The sequence below is a fragment of the Balaenoptera acutorostrata genome, chromosome 2 (genome assembly GCF_949987535.1).
Source record: "Balaenoptera acutorostrata chromosome 2, mBalAcu1.1, whole genome shotgun sequence".
In the NCBI taxonomy this organism is placed as follows: domain Eukaryota; kingdom Metazoa; phylum Chordata; class Mammalia; order Artiodactyla; family Balaenopteridae; genus Balaenoptera; species Balaenoptera acutorostrata.
Window position 1 is genome coordinate 55,930,112 of NC_080065.1, and position 26,418 is coordinate 55,956,529.

The 26,418-nt window shown below is 35.8% G+C and overlaps 1 protein-coding gene across 4 annotated transcripts in view; it reads left to right on the top strand.

Moving 5' to 3' along the window:
• The first annotated feature begins 236 nt into the window (after positions 1–236).
• Positions 237–26,418, top strand: part of SREK1 (splicing regulatory glutamic acid and lysine rich protein 1) — a 61,164-nt gene continuing 34,982 nt past the window's right edge. For 2 of the 4 annotated variants that reach the window (XM_007175997.3, XM_007175998.2), the window contains exons 1-6: positions 237–559; positions 8,575–8,708; positions 14,435–14,550; positions 24,522–24,686; positions 24,831–25,009; positions 26,209–26,339. In XM_007175997.3, coding sequence (XP_007176059.2) covers positions 399–559; positions 8,575–8,708; positions 14,435–14,550; positions 24,522–24,686; positions 24,831–25,009; positions 26,209–26,339 — 886 coding nt within the window. In that variant the 5' untranslated portion in view covers positions 237–398. Of the gene's footprint in view, positions 560–8,574; positions 8,709–11,276; positions 14,149–14,434; positions 14,551–24,521; positions 24,687–24,830; positions 25,010–26,208; positions 26,340–26,418 lie in introns of those variants that run through there. The other 2 variants (XM_007175999.2, XM_028164931.2) reach the window with 2 other exon arrangements.

Genomic DNA, 26,418 nt, shown 5'->3' on the forward strand with positions numbered 1-26,418 from the left:
AGGCCAGGCCTCTTGGTTCCCCAGGCCTATCTAGTGTAAAGACTGGAAAGAGGTGGGTCTCCCATGTTCACAGGAGCACCAGAAACTGATCGAGTGGAGGCCGGGAAAACACTCGATCAAACCCTTGCCGGGGAGAAGTGCAGCGAGAGAAACAGCCTCAGGTACCCGGGAGCCCCAGGCCGAAGCCCCGCGAGATCCGCCGGGTTGCCGGGGCGACGCTTCCGGCTGGCGCGCGCAGCCCTGGGAGCAGGGGAGTTGTGAAATGGGCGGCTAGACCTTCCCGCTGCCGTGAATTCGCTAGCGGGAGCGCGCTCGCGGCCGCGCGTTCTCCGCTTTCCCGGCTCCGTCGCTGACGCGTCGTAGACGTTGGGGAGGCAGGCAGCTGCAGCGGGGTCGGGATGAACAGCAGCGGCGGCTTCGGGTTGGGCTTAGGCTTCGGCCTCACCCCTACGGCGGTGATTCAGGTGACGAATCTGTCGTCGGCGGTGACCAGCGAGCAGATGCGGACGCTTTTTTCCTTCCTAGGAGAAATCGAGGAGCTGCGGCTCTACCCCCCGGAGTAAGTGCTCAAGCTCGGCTGGGGGAGGGGTGCGGGCGCCAGAGAGACCTCGGGAACCGAGACATGGGGGAGAGCGCGGACGGGGGCGCGCGGTGTCAGTCACGTGACCGCCGGGTTTACCTTGGTGCCCATGTTTGATTAGGGCACCGCGGCCCGGGCCCCACGCTCCTGCTTTCCTTGTTAGTCGTATTTGGTGGGTTAATCTCTGCACAGAACCCTTACAGAGGAGTTAGAGAGGTTGCCTTTTTCGTGCTTGCCGGACTATGGTCGCCGCCGGGTCCTCGAATTCAGTGCCCTTCCTCCCCTTCTTTTTTTTCCCGAACTTAAGATGGCCGCAGGTGGGCCCGCGGTAGTCCTCATGGCAAGCTCCTGATAGCGTTTTTGCAATGGCAAATCGCGGAGACTGCGCCTGATAAACTGTCCAGTTCTTAGTGCCTCAGTGTCGGACCGTTGTTGCTGACAGGGAAGTGTGCAGCTGATGACAGATGGAATTAGGCCTATATTTGTCCCTAGGCCTGTGTTCACAAATTTAGCATCTTCTTGGTTCATCTAACCGAGCCCATCCATGTTGTTAAAGATCATGTCTGTTCACCCTTTTGGCAACGGATTAAAATTTCCTCCTAGAAGGTCACACCGTCCTAAACCTTTCAGAAAAAGTAATAGTGCGTACAGGATTACTCCTGCTGTATACTTTTAAAAGTCCAGATCTGGACTGGCATTCACAGTTCTCAGACACTTCCCAAGTAGTGTATTTTGAAGTAACATTTCCCTTGTACAGTACTATCTACTCACAAAATTTGTAAGGGGTTGAGGGTTGTTTACTTTCTTACAGGCATAAACTTTTTTAAAGCTAGAGCTTAGAATATGAAAATTCTCAGTATTTTGTTCATTTTGTCAAAATCATTTGAAGGAAGGGATAGTAGTTCCCCAAGATTTCTCTCCTTTTTTAAAAAATTTGCATTTGACTTTTTGGTTTGTTTCATAGTGATGCATGTAGACCTATTTTTCTTCGGTTTTCTCTCTGTAAGTATATTGCATTGCTACTGCACAGATATTGATAAAAGTTGATGTTTGGAGTTTTAAATTTTACTTAAGTTTTTCTTCTCATTTTTGTTTTGAAATATTTCACGTATACAGAAAAGCTAAAGAATAACTCCCATGTTCCCTTCATCTGCATTTATAGTTTGCCACAGTTGATTTCTGTCTTTGTGTCTCCCTCTCCCTCTCTCCACCTACACACACAGACACCCCTACAACCCTCCCCTCTCCCATGCTTTTAAAAGTAGTTGAAGACACCATGGCTATTCATTCCTCAACACTTAAATGTGAATTTCTTGAGAAGTACATTCTCCTACATTACCACAATACTATTAACATATCCAAGAAGTTTAACATTGATTAAAATATAACATCTGAATTTCTTCAGTTATTCTGATAATGCCTTTTTTCCATTTTCTTTTTCTGATCTAGAATGTAATCAGATCACTCAATGCATTTGGTTATCTCTAATCTAGGACAGCCACCCCTCCACCCTCCCTCCTTTTATTTTTTTTCCCAGTCACCTTTTTAAAAGTTTTTCATGACATTAATATTTTGTTTTGTAGTTTGTGTTGTAGAATGACTCATCTGGGTTAATATAAATTGGTTCTACATGAATAGATTTGGTAATACAGTTCTGTCAAAGATGCTTCATAAGGGCATGCACATGTATCTTTACTGACTAGCCATCTCATGTAGAGCTTTGAATATCTTATAACTTTTGAAAGTGCTTTCAGCTATCTCTTCATTTAAGCACTCAGAACATTTCTTAATAATTGAAAACTGTTTGGAGGAGTGTTGTATTCTGAAAGAATTGGAATCAAATAGTAAAATATTTTGTACATGACTGTAAACTAACCTTGCTTTCAAGGTTGTGATAATAAGGTGTCTCATGGGCAGAAGAAATATATCACAGAATATTCTTCATTGCCAGCATAACACCACGTACATAGTTGAAAAATGCACTTGGGTGGTAATATGCTGCCAGTTATCATCTGACATTTAGTAATGGGCTGTTTTTTGAAATCAAGTGTTAGTTGCTTGGAGTTTAAAAGTCAGAGAATAAAAAAGCTCGTTACTTAAACAGTGCATTAATATAGAATTATTGTGTCACAAACTGTAATATATTTTGCAAAATTGTAACATAAATATAACACATATAGGCCAGGCAAAATCCTTGACCAGTTTTTCTTAAAGGCAGTCAGTCCCTATTCCTGTTTTTCACAAGTATTGACATGCTTTTCTAATGGCATGTTTTCTGCTTGCTCTGTAATGAAGTTGTCATAACCTGGTCCTTATATTAAAGATGTGTTTGCAGATTTGGGCCAAAATGCATAAAAATGCAATAGTAGTAGTTGTATTGAAGACAGATAATTCTATTTTGCAATGTTGTGGAAACAGTATTTTATGATTAATCTTTGGAAGCTGAGTAGAAATTCATTTGTTTTAAATTTGGAACGATACTTCTTTAATAGAATGTGAGAATAGTTTCTCATTAACATTTTAAGAATTTGGTTGCTAATATGAAAATTCAGGTTTTTAAACTTAATTTTTTTTGGCATGAGGCCATGATTCAGTTTCTTTTTAAACATTAAGAATTGGTGTAAACATTCCCTGTAAATATTAAAAATTCTTATTAGTGCTGCCAGATGATAAATATGCAGAATTTCTGTTTTAACTTTTTACTCAATAAGGGAATCTCATACATCATGAAAACCTTTTTACAATGGTAAGAAATCTTTGTTGTTTTTTCAGTAAGCTTTTCATGGAGGTATAAGGTGCAGAAGAGTGCAGGGATAAGTGTATACAGCTTGTTGAATTTTCACAAAGTGAACACATCCAGCACCCAGATAGGATTCTCTGTGCCCTAGGAGTTCTCCTCCCCCGCCTCAAGTGCATAATACCCCTAGGGTAATCCTGGCCTGATTTCTAACATCATTTCTAACATCAACACCTGTGTTATTTTTTGTTTTTTGTTTTTTTGCTTGCTGGTTTTCTTCACTTCTTTGGTCTTTAAAAGTACTAATAAGGTAAAAGCTGTCAACTAGCTAAAATTAATATAATCAATATAGTCACATCAGGAGAAATAGAGAAAAAGGTACACCGCCAGTGATCCTACCACCCTATCAAAACCTCTCTCCAGTCCTTTTTACATGCATTTATTTTAACATAGTGTAATCAAAGGATTTATACACTGTAACTGTAAACTTTTTTCACTCAGCCTGTGGTAAGCATTTTTCATATTGTTGTGTTTTATTTATTGTAATGTTTAAAGGCTGATGTCTCAAGTGTGTATGTGTGTTTGAAATTCTGTCATTGAATTTTAGCTAGAAGTATTTGAAAAATGTGTATTTTTGATTGTCCACAGTGATTGGAGGGCCTCTGGCATTTAGTGGGTAAGTGTCAATAATTCATAAGGAAGTCTTACAGAAAGGAGAATTGTGGCATCCAGACAATCACTGGAGCCCTACTGAGAAACCCTGTTATACATTGTGTCAGTTAATATTTTCATACATAAAGCTATATACTTTGTCCATGTTTTGCATTGTATCTTTTTTGATAGATCCTCAAGGGATGTATATTAATATAATAAAGTATTGGATGGTATTACCACATTGATTTTTTAAAAGATTGTACAGTGCCATCACCATGTTTAATGAAAAATAAGATAACCAGTTAGGGTCTAAGAAATTTAACTGGTGCTCAAAAAGTTGGTTCTGTGATTTCTCCATTAAACTCCCAGTGAGAAATTCTGATTTGTTTGAAAAGTGATTGTAGAAGGTTTTATATTTAAAGAAACAAAACAAAACTTGATTCAACAAATGAGGTCAAAGTAAAATCTGCTATATTTGAGTACTGTTACTTTCTTTAGAGGCATACATTTAGACCAGATGGAGTATGTAACCCCTTTTAAAAGTTAAAAGTGTAGGTCAGAGTTAAATTTGAAAATGATAATCCTATTTAATTTTTTAAAAAGTAAATGTTATTTAATAGCCTAGATATACTAGAGAGGAAGATCTAAATATAAGATTTGGTAATATACTGACTTATAAATCTGTAAATACACATTTGTTTGCTGAGATATCTGTATTTAGGCTTGCCACTGTATTATTTTAGCCTATAATATTCAAAATAAAAGTGTTACTGCCTCTCCTGAAAAGCTCATATGTTTACATTTTTTATAAAGTAAATACTGTGTTGCTCTTACTCTATTTTAAGGAAGGTAATTGGAGATGAAGATGAAAAAAATTGCTTATAGCACTAGGATCCATGCTCTTACTATAATGCTGTTCAGAACAGATCAAAACCTTTTAACCAGTTTTTGGGCTTCTCAAATCTCAGTAGTGTGTGGTTTACTAACCAGGCTCACATTTCTTATTCCTGTGGATGTTTTAAATTTGAAATGATGTGGTTTTCAAGTAGGGATATTTGTAAATGTTTGTAGTTTTCAACAGTGATGATTTAGGTTTCCATCCTTTCACAAAAGGATCTGTCAATTTAGGAAATACAGTTTCAGTGGTGGCTTGTCAGGTTCTTAAAGTGCTAAAAGAGAGTATTCTTGTTGAAATTGCTAGGGCTTTAGGTGTAATCATAGTTTTTTTTTTTTTTTTTTTTTTTTGGTTGCAAAGGGCAGAAACAGTGTTACCTAATCTAGCTCAAGAAGAGACATTATTAAAAAGAAGAGATTTCCCTGAGTAGAAGAATAAAGACTAGGCCTCATGGGAACTGGGACTGGGAACCAGAAGGGTATCAGCATCCAAGGCAACTGTCTGCCTCTTCCTGTCAGGCTTTATTGTCAGCTCAGTTTGTTTCTGTGTATCTGCTCAATTTCTTTTCAGGCCTGTTCTGTACTCATGTGGCATCTGGCCCAAGCCCTTACTCTAAGTGACTTTCAAGTTCATTTGGTCAGGCCACCCAAATTACAGGTTTCGGGTTAGCCAGTGAAATAAGCCCTTGTGTCATGTAGCTGATCAGTTGTGTCTGAAAGCTTGCAAGATCTGTTGAGGGTTTTCACATAAGGAAACTGTGCTGAAAGTATATAGGATGTATTGGTAGCACATACAGGAGGGGGTACCTAGTCACTTTGATATTTTAAAATGGCTTTCCAGAAGACTTGGAAACTTGAGCCTTGAAGAAAAGTGGAATTACTGTTCAAAAAGGGAGTAAGAGAGCACATCATAGCCAAATGAAACAACATGTACAAAGATGGCCCAGATGGTTCAGGATGTGTTCTGGGAACCACAAGTATTTTTATGCCTGGATTTTTTAAATGATGAAGCAAAAAGAGAAGGGCGTCTCTGAGGAAATTTAAGCAGTTGCATGACATGAAGAGATTCAGGGTTTAGAAAGATTACTCTAACAGCTTTTGTGGAAGATTGTTAATAAGGAGGAGTAGAGATTGGAGGCAGTGTGATTAGCTAGGAGCCATTGTAGTAATCCAGGTGAGAAATGATATGGACCTGGATGAAGGCATTGATACTGAGAGTGTTGAAAGAATTAATGTGACAGATATTTGGGAGGTAGTCTTCATAGGATTTAAAGACCAATAGGATGAAAAAGAAGGAAGGGTCACGGATGGAAACAACCCACAAATCTCAGTAGTTTGATAAAAACAAGATTATTTCTTATACTAAAGTGGTGGGGTTGGGGACTCTACTCGTTGTAGTCACTCATTCTGGGATGAAGCTGATATATCAGCCACCCATCTCTTTGGTGTTGCCGGTCACTGTGGCAGAGAAAAAGAACCAAGCAGTGGCCCTTAAGGCTACTGAATAGGAACACATGTCAATTATGCTCATATTTAATTGGCCAAAGCAAATTGCACGGCCACACCTAACTTCAAGGAAAAAAGAAATAGAATTTTATTATGTAGCCAGAAGGAGATTTGGAAATACTTGGTGAATGGTACTAATGATGGTCACATTAGCGACTTCCAGATTTCTGACTTAGATAATGTGGTAGTATCTTTAACTGAGGTATGAAATTAGGACAAAGGGCAGGATTGGTGCAGAAGGAGGGTAATGAATTTAAGAATAAGTTCAGGGGTGGGTCCTGTGACGATCAATGTGCAGTATGCCAGCAGGCACCTGGATCTGGGAATCTAGAGCTCTGGAGAGGCCTAAATTGGTGACTTGGTAATGTATAGGTGAGTTAAGTCTGGATGCAGATGTGTTTACCTCATGGCAAGTACAAGTGCTTGACTTACATGTTGAGTAGGGGGAGGTTGTTGGAGAGGGCTGGCTTGAAGCCTGAATCGGATGGCCTTAGGCAGGAAAGAATTGAGTTGGGTTGGGTGAGAAGGAGGTAGAGTTTTACTTTTATTTTTCCTACTTTAATTAGCCTGACTAGTTATGTTAATAATAATATATATTGTTTCAAGTTCTAAATGCAAATATGTTTTATTATCTTAGTGTCTGGTTAATATCATAAATATATTTAGCCGTTAGCAAGCTGGATTTGTTGCTGTATGTAATTTTTTAATTTAAAAAAATGAATATGGAATTACAAATTAAATAGTACATTAAAGTGGCTTTAAAATTCTTGATTAATTGAATAATTAAGGTTACATGAGATTTGGAATTAGATGATTAGACTATTTTTTATTTATTTATTTATTTATTTTAAGAGACTCACTTTTTTAAACATCTTTATTGGAATATAATTGCTTTACAATGGTGTGTTAGTTTCTGCTTTATATTTATTTATTTATTTTTATTTTTGGCTGTGTTGGGTCTTCATTTCTGTGCGAGGGCTTTCTCCAGTCGCGGCAAGTGGGGGCCACTCTTCATCGCGGTGCGCTGGCCTCTCACTATCGTGGCCTTTCTTGTTGCAGAGCACAGGCTCCAAACGCGCAGGCTCAGTAGTTGTGGCTCACGGGCCCAGTTGCTCCGTGGCACGTGGGATCTTCCCAGACGAGGGCTCGAACCCGTGTCCCCTGCATTAGCAGGCAGATTCTCAACCACTGCGCCACCAGGGAAGCCCAGATGATTAGACTTTAAATCTCATCTTTGCCATTTTACTAGGTCTAGGATTATGGTGAACTTCCTTGACCTGTTTTGTAAACTAAAGTAAATTATTGTTGCTGCACAATGCATATTTAGTATTTTTCAAATGATCTTTTTTTAGTGTGAAAAATTTAATATTTTAAAGGATTGCACATTTATGTTAAACATTAGCTGTATATTTACTGTCTTTTTTTACTTGCTAAAGACAATTACAGACTTCAATTGAACATAATTATGGGCAGGTTGACAAAATGATCCTTTATGAGGATAGTGTATTTTGGAATCTAACATGATGGATTCATATGGTGGAAAAATTGCTTTCATTTGTGCTGTCTGGCTTCTTTTTCCTATAGTCCTGCCTAGATTAAATCTAGTGGGACTTATAAGAGTCTTTGCTCTTTTGCATATAAAATATGTAAAATTTTGTTTGTAAAATTTTTTGTCTGGAAAATCACAATGCTGCCTAGCCTGAAGTAGTCCAGTATATGCAAAAGACCTTAATTTTAATTCCAGGTTATCTGATTGTTTCTAAGACTGTTGTGAAGTTTTTAGTGATTTAAATGCCAGGAATCACATTAGGGAGGGTTGGAAGTAGTTAGAAAATTTGAAGTGTTGAGGATTGGGGCTTTTTTATGAGACGGGATTTTGCCTGTTGATGATGATGCACTGATTGAACATCCTTGGGTTAAGTCATCTATTTTCACATTTCACTCAGATTAAGAAGGCATTAATTTAAATTTCAGGTTTTTAACAAATAAGGCTATAGGCCTGCCTAGATTTGCCTTCAGTCGTTGCAGCAAATCACCATTAAAAGACTAAGTTCTGCTATTTCATGTCTTAAGGATCCTTAGCAACAAAAATTCCTGTCTTGATTGTAAGATTATGTAAAGATCTAAGTAAGAAATTTTAAATGAAAACGACAAAACCAACCAAATGTTAATTAGTCCAATTGTTTTTGTTTTTATCTTGCAGCAACGCACCTCTTGCTTTTTCTTCCAAAGTATGTTATGTTAAGTTTCGTGATCCATCAAGTGTTGGCGTGGCCCAGCATCTAACTAACACGGTTTTTATTGACAGAGCTCTGATAGTTGTTCCTTGTGCAGAAGGTTAGTATCTCACATGTTATTTTTCAGTTATTTTAATCTCTGTCCTGTCTGTTACTACCGTTGGCTTTCCTAGAAATTGGCAAGTAGATATGGTGTGTATGTGTAAGAATGAAATTTGGAGGTGGAAAGGATTTTACGTAATAATAAAATACATTAAAATGGTTAATTTATTACTTATGTATGTTTGAGATTTTATAGCTAAACATTTAAAAATTTATAAATTACTTGGCTTCTTTGGTTTGCTTTGACTTTCTGTGTTCAGTTTGCAAATTGTAAAGAAAGCTTTTTGAAAGGAAAATATTAAATTGGTAGAGGACGTTATTTAAAATGTGTAAATAAGTAAGCATTTGCCCCTGTGTATACCTATTAATGATATTACATAAATAAAAACAGTGTACACATTTCGCAAAATGGGGGTTAGGTAGTAATTATGTTTTAGAAGAATATTCATAATTTAAGCTTTAAAGCATCTTCTTAAGGTAATTTACCTTAATTGTTACTGAGACCATTATTTTACATTCAGTGTAATTTGCTGTGCAACTAGAATTTACTTTTTAATTTTACTGGGTTTTTTTTTGTTGGGGAGGGAGGGGTAGTGGTGGTGGTGATTAATTGAAGAAATTTTCCAAAGCCTCCATCGAGGAAATAGTTGTTGAAGGTGGAAACAAGGCCAAAGGCCTTATAGTAATGTGTTAAATTTTATGACATAACCTGCTTTAAGAGCTAATTATTATTAATGCTTACTTTTTTAGTAACTTCTATTTGCAGAGCCATTCACATTCATTATACTAGGCTGTGCTGAATTTGACAGTTCTGGTGTGTAATTAACTTTTATTCAGAGCACTGACTATGACATGTGTACATGGATTTTAGAATTGGGTTATTATAATTTAAATGTCTTTAAAATATATTTTCACTGGTGGCTGGTGGTAACTGTTTTACAACATAAAAATTTTACCTGAAACAATTTAAGGAGCTTTCATATGTCATGTTTTAAAACTTTTTTTAGAAACCAGACTCACATTAAAATACTGTATAATAAACAGTTTGCTACACTTTCAAGATTTTATGCATATTTCAGGATGCCTGTTCTGGGATGTCAAAAACATTAGTCAGATACAGTGAGTATTACTCTGTTATTTTTGATGTCCCAGAATAGGACATTCTGGATTTTTTCAGATAAATTTGAAAGTATTTTTCCCATGTCTGGGGGTTAGAGTGGGGTAGGGAGAATAAAATAAATAATAATGACTATAGTAGAATAAATAAAAAATGAATTAAAGTTAATTATTTGCTAAATCTATCTTTATCTACTAATCTGTAAGAGGACAGTGACCCCAAAATTGGAGAACAAGGTGAGAAAAGAGCTCGTAATGATTTAGTTCTGTATACCAAGTTCATACCAATTTCATACCAAGTAAACTGCATGGGAAAAAATAAATCAGGTAGAAGGTTTACTAAATGGGAGTGTTAATTGTATCAAAAAATTATGCCACCAGCAGCACAGTATCTTGTGTGATTTTAGCTTATTTTTGAACTGGAAGGAAAAATTTTATTAGTGTGGCTCTGTTGGAACCTTGCTATATTCCCATAAAATTTTTCATGTATTGAGAAGTGACCGTGTTTGTCATAAATGTTCAAGATTATGGGCATGTAGAGGTTCCTTTTTGTTTGTTTGTTTTACTTGATAGAAATAAATGCACATTTATTATAATGGCTTTTGAATATTTTTAGTATTAACAAACTGAGACAAAATTTCACTATTTTTGAACATGAAAATTCAAGCATATTTTTATTCCAGTTTAGTTGTAAGTATTTTAGAACACTAACCTATAAAATAATTTGTATTGGAAAAACATTCAGATACACATTTTTCATTAAACTAAATACAACAGAAATGAATTTATAGAACCTGAAGAATGTCACAGTGAGCTGTTGAAAGATCTGATTATGCACTGCAAGCAAAGTAATAATATATTATTGTGTTAAAAAAGATAGCAAAGTGAATTTGAAGTAAATCAAAGGAAAGAGTTCCAGTGGAGTAAGTTCTCTAAGAGGAGATGTGCTGTGGTGCTGTGCTGTAAGCAGTCTTCTGTTTACTTCACTGATTGTATTCTTTCCTGGATGTTATAGAAACAGCATTATGAAAGAAGTGAGAAAACCATAGAAAAATATTGTAAGAAGTTTTTTTCAGTTTCTTTCAATTTGCTGTTTTTTTTTAAATGCAGACAGTAGTACTGTGAGATCCTAAGCCGTTTAAGTAATGTTTGATGTGTAATAGTTTCTTACATATTAAGCATTAGCTATTGTTAATGAAACATGTCACTTCAAAATAAAATATACTTCATTATACTCGTCCAAATATGACCTCTTTTTGTTGTTGCGTGCATCTCAGATTTCTTTTTATAAATGTTAACCCTTAGAAAAAGATAAGGTCAAACATAATAAGGGTGTCAGCCTAATCATCAGTCATAAGTTTATGTCCACATTTTCTGGTAGATGGATTTTGACTATTAATTTGGTTTTGTATGTTTTCTCTATGTGATATTTGTGCATTATTAGATGACTAGACTGGCCAAGGCAGACCTGTTACACTTGCCTGAGTTAGGCATTGTTTGCCATGCCACTAAACCTGCCGTCAAGTGAAACCTTCATTGGGGAAATGAGATCGGAGTCTGAACCGCAGAAGATGGACGCCCTGTCTCTGTTTTTTATTGTTTTACTTTAATTTCATTTCTTTTTCTTTATTTTGTCCCTTTTTTTTGTTTTTGTTTTTGTTTTTGTTTTGTTAAATCTCTTTCACTTTAACTTGTGAGCTGGTTTTCCAGTTCTTTGTAAATGGTATTCCATTAAGGGTTCATAACATTGCATTGCAAATTATATTGGGAGATGATTAGTAGAGCTCATCCTTAACATAAAATAAATTTTCACAATAAATTAGGATATGGTTTTGTGAAGCTCAATGCTAGTCTTAATTGATGTTTATAAACTGATCAGGTACATTTTGTTCCCAAAACACTAAAACACTGATGAGATTCTTAGGAACACGTTTTGATCTCAGTGTAACATTTTTGCAGTTTTCTCCCAAGTCTGCATCTCTCATGAAGACCAACTGATAGCTTCTAATTTTCGTCCTCCTCCCTTAGAATTTTAGGCATACAAAATCATCAAGGAAAATAAGTAAATTTCTTACAACATTCTGGGGGTAGAGGACAAGAGGAGATTTTTCACTTTTATGATATTTATTATAGAAAATAGCATTTCTTTGATTTGGAAACACTTTTAATTGCCTACGTGGGGAATGGACATTTGAGAAACTGTTGAATACTTAACACTTGTGTGTGTATTTTTTTGCTTAAATTTTTTTGTTGGAAAATGTTCAGAGATTACTAGTTTCTAAATGGATTCTGAGATTAGGATGAGTGAGAGACATTGTTTTTTCTCTCAGTTGTCTTTGATGAGTACAGTTTGGGAAAAATGCTAAATGCTTATTTGTTTTATACTTTTATATACTCTGATAGTATTTGGAGGGTATATTTGGTAGAATTCTATCTTGGAAATTAAGCAATGGAACTTTTTTCTTAAAGTATCTTTAATGGTAATTAGAATAAGTAAAAAATATTGTGCTTTTAGACTTAATACTTATAATATTTTATTATACCGTGAGAGACAGTGAGAGGCAGACAACCTCCTGATACTATTTTTAAGCCAACATTGAATGACTTTATTATGTTAAGTAATCAACTTTTGGCCTGTATTGAATACCCATTTTGTTTGTGTGGTCTTTCATGTGGATAGTTTTGCTTATTTAATGGACAGGTAATATTAAATTGGGGACATTACTAGATTGGAACTCTTTATTTGTTTTTTAGGTGCATAAATTAGGGTAGTGAAGCATAGGGTTTGTACCTTAGGACCTCAGTTGACTTATCAAGATGTGTACAGGTTTTACAAATATTAAAAAAAAATACTTATTTTTAACAGATAAAGCAGGTCTGATAGTGATGTAAATAGTATATGTGAGTATACAGATAAATGTCTTAATGCTAATAACTAATAAATACAAAATAAATTATTGTTATTTGATGTCTTCAGTAAGGCCTTCCCGCCTTTTAATCTTTATGCATGTTAAAATCTGTGCTTATGCAGAATTTACTGAAATAATAAAATGACTTTGTTTTTGAAATTAGTAAATTAAGGTAATATAGACTTAGATGTTGCAAGCTTAGAAATAAGTAGGCATTTGCTAAAGCTAATAAAATGTAATTTTTGTATTTCTATAAATAAGGTGTAACCACTACTTAAAGCAAGTTTTAAAATTCGTCTTGAATTCCATCCATGTTTAGAAATATATTCAGATAATTTTTTTAGAGATTTATCCCTACACATGTGGTTGTGTTAAGTAGAATTTTTACCACTGAAACCCCGCATGGTGCTTTTTTGAAAATTTACTCCATATGCTATTTTCAATTTGGCGTGACTTTGTACTTTAAATTACTTTTGAAGAATTCATAATGGAAACGTGTAGCCAAATACCACATAATTATGAGTAGTTCTGAAATTGCTATACATAGTCAACTTTTTAGAAATTTTCTTTTTGGGAAGGTTGAGAGAAAGGACCAGAAAAAATGTGTGAAAGTCACAGTCCTTATCAAACTTAATTGATTAGAACTCAGTAATTAAATGTGGCAAATTGATAGACTTAATTCAGAGTAAATTTTCAGTTTTTTAGTCGTAGGGATTTCTTTTTCTTAGTGTCTAGGATTATTTTAATGTTATTGTTGTTGTTATTATTAGGCACTTAAGATGCTTATAAGCAAGACATTTAGGCATTAACCACCCCTCTTCAGATAAGTATACATAAATCGGTTCTAAAAGTCAGTAATTTAAGAAGTTTCCTGAGACTAGGGAACTTTTTTTTGTTAGTCATTTTCAAAAATGTTAGCAGTTTCCCAAGGCATATTCTTTGGAACTGGATTCTTTTAGTCATCTCTGACATTGTTGGTGAGATGCCTTATTAACTGAATGGGTGTAGGCTTCCTTTCCAATTGAAGCTGATTACATGTGGTAGGCTTTTGTTTTTTTCTGTCTGCTTGAAATTAAATGGGATCTTTTGGAAGGTTATCAAAATTGTTTGCATCACAAGTAGGTAGTTTCAATTAACAGGATAGGGACACTCAGGAACAGATTTCAATTCGCACATATTTGTTTTTTTCTTTTTCTTTTTTTTGACTAATTTGGTTATTTGCCATTTCTGGGGATTAAACTTTAAAAAATGTTCTTCTTTTCTGTATCTGATGTTCTGTGTGCTATTAGTGATGCAGCCAACACGAACGGTTGTCATGTGTAACACAACTTTCGATCACCGCGAAAACACCGTCCTGGGAAAGCGTCCATGCTTGATATCGTTTGGTTCATGAACATTAAGTTTCCAGTACAGGTGACCCATAGCTCAAAGTGTTAAATAATTGTCTACATTATTCAATTTTTAAAATAATATTCCATTAATGAGATTGTTAGTCTTTGAAGTTTTGCTCACTTTTATTTTTCCTAGTAGAGCAGGGTAAAAGGAAAGACTTAAGTTCTTATTTATTTCTTTATATGGATCTGATAGATAGATTCATTTATTATTATTATTTTTTAAGTGCAAGGGTAATTGTAAAATCATAGTGTAAAGTTTGTGTGGTGTTTCTGCTTTCTGTAATGTTTGGAACTTGCCTCTGCAGGTAAAATCCCAGAGGAAGCCAAAGCTCTCTCTCTATTGGCTCCTGCTCCAACCATGACAAGTCTGATGCCTGGTGCAGGCTTGCTTCCCATACCGACTCCAAATCCCTTAACTACAGTAAGTATGATACACCCTCTTCTAAAGGGAGGGATCATTTAACTGTGTAATTGGTTGAATAAAGAGCTTAGAAAGTTTTTGGGTTTTTTTTAAGAGCTTAGAAAGCTATTTCTATTTTAAGTATTTGTGTTTTTAAATGGAGAGGATTCGAAATGTCTGCTTAATTTTTTCCCCATGTTACTGACTTGAACTGCCTTTTGGAATTGCTTATGAAGTAATTGGGGATTCATTTAAATTTGAGAACTGAAATATACTATTCATTAGAAAATCAGTTATTGAAATTCAGCATTTTAGATAGCATAGGAAATTGGAGAATCTAGGTAACTATATTTCCCAGTTCAGGAGGACTAAATCCAATTGAAAAATATGAAATAATTTACACCGTTGGTAATGGGAAAAATATCTCAGAGAAGCATTTGTCTGATACTGAGAAAATGTAACATGGCAAAAATATTTTTCATTAGCAGAATTAAATAGTAATTTAATGTCTCATTTGTGATTTCCAAGTGGTGTCAAAAAAAGATTTGCTGTTACTGGGTTCTTGGTATATATAAAAGATTCTGGTCATTTATTTTAAATAAGAGTCATTTTTCTTCAAAAATAAACCCAGGACAAATACAGAACTCACCTTAATTGAAAGCTGTGTTTTACTTTGTGGTACTGGGTTATTAGGGAGTGAACCAGTAAACTTTATGATTATAGTTTATCCAAGTTATAAAAGTGGTTTTTGAAACTTGGAAGTGCAAAATTTTAGGATTTTCACATGGCACTGTTCTGCTGGAGACCTGTATTGTGATCCATGGGAGGAAAATGCATTTCATTTTTTATTTATTTTTTATTTTATTTTAACATCTTTATTGGAGTATAATTGCTTTACAATGTTGTGTTAGTTTCTGCCGTATAACAAAGTTGTGTTAGTTTCTGCTGAATCAGCTATATGCATACATATATCCCCATATCCCCTCCCTCTTGCGTCTCCCTCCCACCCTCCCTATCCCACCCTTCTAGGTGGTCACAAAGCACAGAACTGATCTCCCTGTGCTATGCATCTGCTTCCCACTAGCTATCTGTTTTACATTTGGTAGTGTATATATGTCAATGCCACTCTCTCACTTCGTCCTAGCTTACCCTTCCCCCTCCCTGTGTCCTCAAGTCCATTATCTACGTCTGCGTCTTTATTCCTGTCCTGCCCCTAGGTTCTACAGAACCATTTTTTCTTTTTAGATTCCATATATATGTATTAGTATATGGTATTTGTTTTTAGGTTTCTGATTTACTTCACTCTGTATGACAGACTCTAGGTCCATCCATCTCACTACTAATAACTCAATTTCGTTTCTTTTTATGGCTGAGTAATATTCCATTGTATATATGTGCTGCATGTTCTTTATCCATTCATCTGTCGATGGACACTTAAGGTTACTTCCATGTCCTGGCTATTGTAAATAGTGCTGCAGTGAATATTGTGGTACATGACTTTTTGAATTATGGTTTTCTCAGGGTATATACCCAGTAGTAGGATTGCTGGGTCGTATGGTAGTTCTGTTTTTAGTTTTTTAAGGAACCTCCATACTGTTCTCCATAGTGGCTGTATCAATTTACATTCCCACCAACAGTGCAAGAGGGTTCCCTTTTCTCCACACCCTCTCCAGCATTTATTGTTTGTAGATTTTTTGACGATGGTCATTCTAACTGCTGTGGGGTGATACCTCATTTTAGTTTTGATTTGCATTTCTCTAATGATTAGTGATGTAGAGCATCCTTTCATGTGTTTGTTGGCAATCTGTATATCTTCTTTGGAGAAATGTCTATTTAGGTCTTCTGCCCATTTTTGGTTTGGGTTGTTTGTTATTTTGATATTGAGCTGCATGAGCTGCTTGTATATTTTGGAGATTAATCCTTTGTCAGTTGCTTCATTTGCAAATATTTTCTCCCATTCTGAGGGTTGTCTTGTCGTCTTGTTTATGGTTTCCTTTGCTGTGCCAAAGCTTTTAAGTTTCATTAGGTCCCATTTGTTTATTTTTGTTTTTATTTCCATTTCTCTAGGAGGTGTGTCAAAAAGGATCTTGCTGTGATTTATGTTGTAGTGTTCTGCCTGTGTTTTCCTCTAAGAGTTCTATAGTGACTGGCCTTACATTTAGGTGTTTAATCCATTTTGAGTTAATTTTTGTGTATGGTGTTAGGGAGTGTTCTAATTTCATTCTTTTACATGTAGCTGTCCAGTTTTCCCAGCACCACTTATTGAAGAGCCTGTCTTTTCTCCATTGTATATCCTTGCCTCCTTTATGAAAGATAAGTTGACCATATGTGTGTGGGTTTACCTCTGGGCTTTCTGTCCTGTTCCATTGATCTATATTTCTGTTTTTGTGCCAGTACTATACTGTCTTGATTACTGTAGCTTTGTAATGTAGCCTGAAGTCCGGGAGCCTGATTCCTCCAGCTCCGTTTTTCTTTCTCAGGGTTGCTTTGGCTATTTGGGGTCTTTTGTGTTTCCAGACAAATTGTGAAATTTTTTGTTCTAGTTTTGTGAAAAATGCCATGGGTAGTTTGATAGGGATTGCATTGAATCTGTAGGTTGCTTTGGGTAGTATAGTCATTTCCACAATGTTGATTCTTCAAATCCAAGAACATGGTATATCTCTCCATCTATTTGTATCATCTTTAATTTCTTTCATCAGTGTCTTATAGTTTTCTGCATTCAGGTCTTTTGTCTCCTTAGGTAGGTTTATTCCTAGGTATTTTATTCTTTTTGTTGCAGTGGTAAATGGGAGTGTTTCCTTAATTTCTGTTTCAGATTTTTCATTGTTAGTGTATAGGAATGCAAGAGATTTCTGTGCATTAATTTTGTATCCTGCTACTTTACCAAATTCATTGATTAGCTCTAGTAGTTTTCTCGTAGCATCTTTAGGATTCTCTATGTATAGTATCATGCCATCTGCAAACTGTGACAGTTTTACTTCTTCTTTTCCGATTTGGATTCCTTTTGTTTCTTTTTCTTCTCTAATTGCTGTGGCTAAAAATTCCAAAATTATGTTGAATAACAGTGGTTAGAGTGGGCAACCTTGTCTCTTTCCTGATCTTAGTGGAAATGGTTTCAGTTTTTCACCATTGAGAGCGATGTTGGCTGTGGGTTTGTTATATATGGCCTTTATTATATTGAAGTAAGTTCCCTCTATGCCTACTTTCTGGAGGGTTTTTATCATAAATGGGTGTTGAATTATGTTGAAAGCTTTTTCTGCACCTACTGAAATGATCATATAGTTTTTATCCTTCAGTTTGTTAATATGGTGTATCACATTGATTGATTTGCGTATATTGAAGAATCCTTGCATTCCTGGTATAAACCCCACCTGATCACGGTGTATGATCCTTTTAATGTGCTGTTGGATTCTCTTTGCTAGTATTTTGTTGAGGATTTTTGCATCTATGTTCATCAGTCATGTGGGCCTGTATTTTTCTTTTTTTGTGACATCTTAGTCTGGTTTTGGTATCAGGGTGATGGTGGCCTCGTAGAATGAGTTTGGGAGTGTTCTTCCCTCTGCTATATTTTGGAAGAGTTTGAGAAGGATAGGTGTTGGTGCTTCTCTAAATATTTGATAGAATTCGCCTGTGAAGCCATCTGATCCTGGGCTTTTGTTTGTTGGAAGATTTTTAATCACAGTCTCAATTTCAGTGCTTGTGATTGGTCTGTTTATATTTTCTATTTCTTCCTGGTTCAGTCTTGGAAGGTTGTGTTTTTCTAAGAATATGTCCATTTCTTCCAGGTTGTCCATTTTATTGGCATATAGCTGCTGGTAGTAATCTCTCATGATCCTTTGTGTTTCTGCAGTGTCAGTTGTTATTTCTCCTTTTTCATTTCTAATTCTGTTGATTTGAGTCTTCTCCCTTTTTTTCTTGATGAGTCTTGCTAATGGTTTATCAATTTTGTTTATTTTCTCAAAGAACCATCTTTTAGTTTTATTGATTTTTGCTATTGTTTCCTTCATTTCTTTTTCATTTATTTCTGATCTGATCTTTATGATTTCTTTCCTTCTGCTAACTTTGGGTTTTTTTCTGTTCTTCTTTCTCTAATTGCTTTAGGTGTAAGGTTAAGTTGTTTATTTTAGATTTTTCTTGTTTTTTGAGGTAGGATTGTATTGCTATTAACTTCCCTCTTAGAACTGCTTTTGCTACATCCCATAGGTTTTGGGCTGTCGTGTTTTCATTGTCATTTGTTTCTAGGTTTTTAAAATTTCCTCTTTGATTTCTTCAGTGATCTCTTGGTTATTTAGTAGTGTATTGTTTAAGTTCCATGTGTTTGCAGTTTTTACAGTTTTTTTTTCCTGTAATTGATCTCTAGTCTCATAGCGTTGTGGTCGGTGAAGATACTTGATATGATTTCAATTTCCTTAAATTTGCCAAGGCTTGATTTGTGAGCCAAGATATGATCTATCCTGGAGAATGTTCCATGAGCACTTGAGAAGAAAGTGTATTCTGTTGTTTTTGGATGGAATGTCCTATAAATATCAATTAAGTCCATCTTGTTTAATGTGTCATTTAAAGCTTGTGTTTCCTTATTTATTTTCATTTTGGATGATCTATCCATTGGTGAAAGTGGGGTGTTGAAGTCCCCTACTATGATTGTGTTACTGTCGATTTCCCCTTTTATGGCTGTTAGCATTTTCCTTATGTTTTGAGGTGCTCCTATGTTGGGTGCATAAATATTTACAATTGTTATATCTTCTTCTTGGATTGATCCCTTGATCATTATGTAGTGTCCTTCTTTGTCGCTTGTAAAATAGTCTTTATTTTAAAGTCTCTTGTGTGTGATAGGAGAATTGCTACTCCAGCTTTCTTTTGATTTCCATTTGCATGGAATATCTTTTTCCATCCCCTCACTTTCAGTCTGTATGTGTCCCTAGGTCTGAAGTGGGTCTCTTGTAGACAGCATGTATACGGGTCTTGTTTTTGTACCCATTCAGCCAGTCTGTGTCGTTTGGTTGGGGCATTTAATCCGTTTTACATTCAAGGTCATTATCAATATGTATGTTCCTGTTACCATTTTCTTAATTGTTTTGGGTTTTTTATTGTAGGTCTTTTCCTTCTCTTGTGTTTCCTGCCTAGAGAAATTCCTTTAGCATTTGTTGTAAAGCTGGTTTGGTGGTGCTGAATTCTCGTAGCTTTTGCTTGTCTGTAAAGGTTTTAATTTCTCCATCAAATCTGAATGAGATCCTTGCTGGGTAGAGTAATCTTGGTTGTAGGTTTTTCCCTTTCATCACTTTAAATATGTCCTGCTACTCCCTTCTGGTTAGCAGAGTCTCTGCTAAAAGATCAGCTGTTAACCTTATGGGGATTCCTTTGTATGTTAATTGTTGATTTTCCCTTGCTACTTTTAATATTTTTTCTTTGTATTTAATTTTTGATAGTTTGATTAATATGTGTCTTGACCTGTTTCTCCTTGGATTTTCCTGTATGGGACTCTGCGCTTCCTGGACTTGGTTGACTCTTTCCTTTCCCATATTAGGGAAGTTTTTGACTATAATCCCTTCAAATATTTTCTCAGTCCCTTTCTTTTTCTCTTCTTCTTCTGGGACCCCTATAATTCGAATGTTGGTGTGTTTAATGTTGTCCCAGAGGTCTCTGAGACTGTCCTCAATTCTTTTCATTCTTTTTTCTTTATTCTGCTGTGTGGGAGTTATTTCCACTATTTTATCCTCCAGGTCACTTATCTGTTCTTCTGCCTCAGTTATTCTTCTGTTGATTCCTTCTAGAGAATTTTTAATTTCATATATTGTGTTGTTCATCATTGTTTGTTTGTTCTAGGTTCTTTTTAAACGTTTCTTGTATTTTCTCCATTCTATTTCCAAGATTTTGGATCATCTTTACTATCATTACTCTGAATTCTTTTTCAGGTAGACTGCCTATTTCTTCTTCATTTTTGGTCTGGTGGGTTTTTATCTTGCTCCTTCATCTGCTGTGTATTTCTCTGTCTTCTCATTTTGCTTAACTTACTGTGTTTGGGGGTCTCCTTTTTGCAGGCTGCAGGTTTGTAGTTCCTGTTGTTTTTGGTGTCTGCCCCCAGTGGGTAAGGTTGGTTCAGTGGGTTGTGTAGGCTTCCTGGTGGAGGGGAGTGGTGTCTGTGTTCTGGTGGATGAGGCTGGATCTTGTCTTTCTGGTGGGCAGGACTGTGTCCGGTGGTGTGTTTTGGGGTGTCTGTGACCTTATGATTTTAGGCAGCCTCTCTGCTAATGGGTGGGGTTGTGTTCCTGTCTTGCTAGTTGTTTTGCATAGGATGTCCAGAACTGGAGTTTGCTGGTAGTTGAGTGGAACTGAGTCTTAGCGTTGAGACAGAGATCTCTGGGAGAGCTCTCGCCGATTGATGTTACATGGGGCCGGGAGGTGTCTGGTGGTCCAGTGTCCTGAGTTCGGCTCTCCCATCTCAGAGGCTAAGGCCTGATACCTGGCCAGAGCACCAAGACCCTGTCAGACACACGGCCTGGTATGTGCGGAGTCTCCTGTCTTTTGGGAAGTGTGAGGTCTTCTGCCAGCGTTCAGTAGGTGTTCTGTAGGAGTTGTTTTTTGATGTGTTTGTGGGTAGGAAGGTGATCTCCAGGGCTTACTCCTCCGCCATCTGGAAGGTTCTGATCCGTAAATGCTTTTTAATGTAACATCTGATCATTTGAATTGGGCTTTCTAAAAATTTTATTTTGGGTATGTTTTGGTATATTTTAAGATTCCTGGATCATCATCTTTTTTCCCCCTTCTCAGAAAATATTGTCTTGCTATCTTGAAAATTTTTAGGTTTAATTTATCAAGAATATAAAGTTTTTATTATTTAATTTGTTGCTGTGAGGGGAAATGATTCCTTTTAATTCAGCTGTGGATATGTATTTTTATAAAACTTAATTCATGAAGAATAATTTTAGGTAGAAAACAGGGGAAAGGTGGCCCGTGATTTGGCTCCTAGCTACCTCTCTAACCTTTTTTTTCCTGCTTGTTTTCCTGGCTCCCCTCTATTTCAGTCTTATTGGCTTTGTTGATTTTTGGATATGCCAAACATATTTCTGTCTTAGGGCTGTTGTACTTATTTATCTTCTGCCTAGAACATTTCTTTACCAGACATTAAAGGGGTTTACAGTTTCATAAGAGTGAAACCTTTCATAAGGTTTCTTTCTTTTTAAAAATCACATCTCCAGGGAGGCCAAGGTTTCTATGTCAGAAGGCACAAGTTTTATATCGGGAGTCAGGTCATCTTTATCTCCTCAGAGACTGAAAGGGCAACTGAAGTATTTAGGTCCTTTAGACCAGGGCTAGAAAATAGGCTCATCTAAAGAAGGGTCATTGTATTGTTGCAGTGCAGCCACGTCCAGTAGAGCTTTGTGCTATCATGGAGATGTCTGTATCTCTGCTATCTAGCATAGAAGCCACTAGCAACATGTGGCTCTTGAGCACTTGGAATGTGACTAGTGTGACTGAGGCACTGAATTTTAATTAAAATTCAAATAGCCATATGTGATTGGTGATTCCCATGTCAAATGACACAAGTGTCGAAGAATGGTATAGTGCAAAGAAGAGAGAGAGAGAGACAGGAAAAGTTTCTAAAAACAGGACTGAATGATCTTTAAATTTGAGAATCAAAGGAGTTGGATTAGATGATTTGGAAAGGCCCATTAGAGATCTATAATTGTATGTCCCAGTGGAGAAATTTGTAGGTCAAAGGGATTGACAGCTGGGAATACCTGGAAAGGCCTGTTTTAAATCCATGCAAAACTGACAAATAATAAGACTCATATTTGTGATTTAGCTTAATTGTATATAGTAATTCTCTTGCACAGTAGAAAAAAAATTTAAGGTATGACCCTCAATCATCTGTGAATGTTAGACTATCAAAGACATGGTAGGGGAAAAAGGAGTGTGATTAGACGCAACACGTGGAGAGAGGCTAGATCATTCACCTGTTTTGAACTAAGGTATTTTCTACAACATTATGATAACTTGAAATGGTGACAGCAAAAAATGTAAGATCTGTTAGTAGCAAGATACCACAGATTGTAATAAATACTATGAAGGAAAAAAAGAGTGGTGTAGTAGAGAGTAAATGAGGCTCTACATAAGGTGAGGGGAAGCCTCCTGGAGAGGGTGATTGACCTGGCGGTTGAAGGATTCAGCCAGCAGAAGCTAGGGGAAGAGCTTTCTAGGGCAGAAGGAATGCCAAGTGAGAAACCCTAAAGTGAGAAAAACTTGTGTGTTCCAGGTGCAGAATGGTTGTGAAGGCAGGGTGGCGGGGTGGCGGGGGCGGCAGGGTAGTAGGTGTTTTGAGATTGGAGGGATAGATAGGGCACTGATGATGTAGGGCTATTTAGGCCACAGAAGGAAGTTTGAATTTTATTCTAAAGGGTTTTAAGTGGGGGTAAAACGTGATTTGACATGTTTTGAAAAGATCACACGTGGGTTGCTCTGATAAGCATAAGTGATACTCATTTCATAAACTAATATTTTCACCTTTAGGAAGTGTTATTACTTAACATTTGTTAAATTTTAGTAGTTTTGCAACAGTATAAGAGTATATAGTCAGTTAACTTATTTGACTTAAATTGCAAAAGTGGAAATGAAAGTTGTAGTTTGTTTTTTTTTTCCTTGAAAAGTCTTGTGAATTCTGCAAAATTTTTCATTTTCAAATTCTGAGATCTATCTTTTCAAGTTTAAATTCACATTAAAAATGTGTTTCTTAATGCTTGAACTAAAAACTGATTTTAGTAATGTTATGAAAGATCAAAGGTTTTTATCTTTTTCCTACCATAGTATAAGTAAGGGTTTAATATTTTAGGTTTCTTTTCTTAGGTAAACTTTGTCCCTGTTTTAATTTTAGTCTGTGCATGGTGGTACCCTGGTTTTACCACTTGTTAGCTGAGTATCTTTGGGAAAATTATTTTCTGTAAGACTTTGTCTTGATCTGTGAAATTGGTGTAATAGTAATATCTATCTCTTAGAGCTGCTCTGAGAATTGAGTTAATAACCTAGCAAAAATTAGGTGCTTTGATTATTGTTATGTATTAGGAATTCACAGTGTTGTTGAATGCCCGAGGTACAGTTGATTCTCATTATTTGTGAATTCTGTATTTGTGAATTCACATACTAGCTAAAATTTATTTGAAACCTCAAAATCAGTACTTGCGGTGCTTTTGTGGTTATTCATCAACACAAATAGAATGATGAAAAAATTGAGTTGCTTGATATGTTCATTCCCAGATGAGTTCAAACAGAGCAACACTCTGCCTTATTTCAGCTCTCATGGTGTAAATAACTTCTTTGTGTGGGGCATGTCGAGTGTCATGTTTTTTGCATTTTTGTGCTTTATGTTGGTGGTTTTGCTCTTTAAATTGGCCCCCAGCATAGTGCTAAAGTACTGTCTAGTGTTCCTAAGTGTTGGAAGCCTGTGATGTACCTTACAGAGAAAATTCTTATATAAGATAAGGTTCATTCAGGCATGAGTTGATCATGCTGCTGGTCATGAGTTTAATGTTAATGAATCAATAATATATACTAAGGTATTTTTAAACAGAAACACACATAAAACAAGGTCATATATTTATCACTTGATGAAAGTGTTATGACCAGAGGCTCATAGGAACCTAGCCCTGTGTTTTTTCCCTAGGAGCAGTGATTTCAGTATTTAATAATTCAGTCTTCATGGCAAACTTTATTGGGCATAAGTACTACAAATAATGAGAATGGACTGTTTGTTTTTTTGTGTCAAGTTTAGAAATAATTAAAATACCCAGATAGTTAAGAAATATGTTGTATTTCTAATTACATTGAAAACTACTGTGACCTTACTCTGAATAATTCAGATATATACCTGGCTTAAATTAGGAGTCCCTAGTCTCTTCCCATTCTTACTGAGTTGATCAATATTCTTCAAGGTTAGAGAATGGTAATTTTTGACACTAATAGAAAATATCTGCTCTGTTTTTTTTTTAATTTTTTTATAGCTGGGTGTTTCCCTTAGCAGTTTGGGAGCTATACCAGCAGCAGCACTAGACCCCAATATTGCAGCACTTGGAGAGATACCACAGCCACCACTTATGGGAAATGTGGATCCTTCCAAAATTGATGAAATTAGGAGAACAGTCTATGTTGGCAATTTGAATTCCCAGGTAACTAATATAAGAAGAAATTGAGTGGTGGGACCTCTTGTTCCTTTCCCTTTCTTAAAAATCGTATCAACTGATAAAGTAGTATTTACCTGATTTTTTTTAAAGAAGAATATACTTTATTAAAGTGTTACTTTGTTTCTTCAGACAACAACAGCTGATCAGCTACTTGAATTTTTTAAACAAGTTGGAGAAGTGAAGTTTGTGCGGATGGCAGGTGATGAGACTCAGCCAACTCGGTTTGCTTTTGTGGAATTTGCAGACCAAAATTCTGTACCAAGGGCCCTTGCTTTTAATGGAGTTATGTTTGGAGACAGGCCACTGAAGTAAGAAACACTAAACAAAGAAATTTTAATGATTTTGAAAAAATTTTGTGGTTTTGATGTAATGAAGGTTTTTTTTTTCTTTTTAATAGTAATTGGCAATTTGTGGAAAGGAAGACTTTGTGTTAAGTATAAATGAAACACATGAGATATTTATCATTTTAGCCTTTAAATTAAAGTTGCATTTGAGGACATCTATTTTCTATTTCATAAGGTCTAATTTAAAGTTAACATTATTTTTATACCATACATATTGATTGTAGGTCTTTTTCCATAAGCTTTAACAAGTTAGGTTGGTTTTGCATTATTACACTAGACTAATGGGCAGTTTAACATATGGGTAGAACTTACAGTAATACAGTAATAAGAATTTTGGTAAATCCAAAATTTCAGGAAGAAAGTACCCAGAAATGTTTTAAATTATACATTTTAAGGTTTGCTCACATCCTTGTTTGCAAAATGAAAAATTGATGTAGCCTTTCAGGTACTCAAGACCAGAAGTTCTATTTCATGCACATTATTGAGGCACCAATTTTATCTGAATTCTGTAGATAATTGCCTTAATTATACAGTTTGATCAGGAGTCTGCTATTAAGGGATAAGAAACTGTTCTTAGTGAATGCTATCTTTTCACCATGGTAAAGTGAGACACACCAAATTCATTTATGTACATCAGAGAAACCACTGTTACCCATAAAGGAAGAGTTTTATCAGATTCCTCCCATATTTGAAGCTGTATGACTAGGCCATGGTCCAGGGTCGATTAAAATAGTGCACATGATATATAGGTTCCCTTTCATCCTCCCAGGGTGCAGAGGTGATCAACAAAATTTTATAATCTAAGAATAGAAGTGATTCATTTTAATATTGGTGTTACCATTTTAATTTATTATAACTCTAAGCTGTGAGGAAAAGCTGTTGTCCTAGTCTATTTAGGTTGTTAAAGAAGTTAGCTAGGGTTCAGTTTTTCTTTTTTTTCCCTTGCTTTTTGCCTTTGTTAGCAAGAGATGATGGCAGATGGGAATGAGATAAATCATGGTTTTGAGGTTGGTTTTGGTTATTCTGTATTTAGCTATATTATTCTAAATGTGCTTTTGAGATGTCCTCAGATTTGTGAATATGTGTATCATATGAACAATTAGTTGTTTCATGTTTTGTAAAATATGGTGTGTATTTGTGATATGCTAATATTTTTAATTTAGAATAAATCACTCCAACAATGCAATAGTAAAACCCCCTGAGATGACACCTCAGGCTGCAGCTAAGGAGTTAGAAGAAGTAATGAAGCGAGTGCGAGAGGCTCAGTCCTTTATCTCAGCAGCTATCGAACCAGGTAAGGCCATAGCGTTGTTACACAGGTCATAGTTGAAGATCATAGAATCTTAGAACTGTAAGGAATTTTAGAAATTATC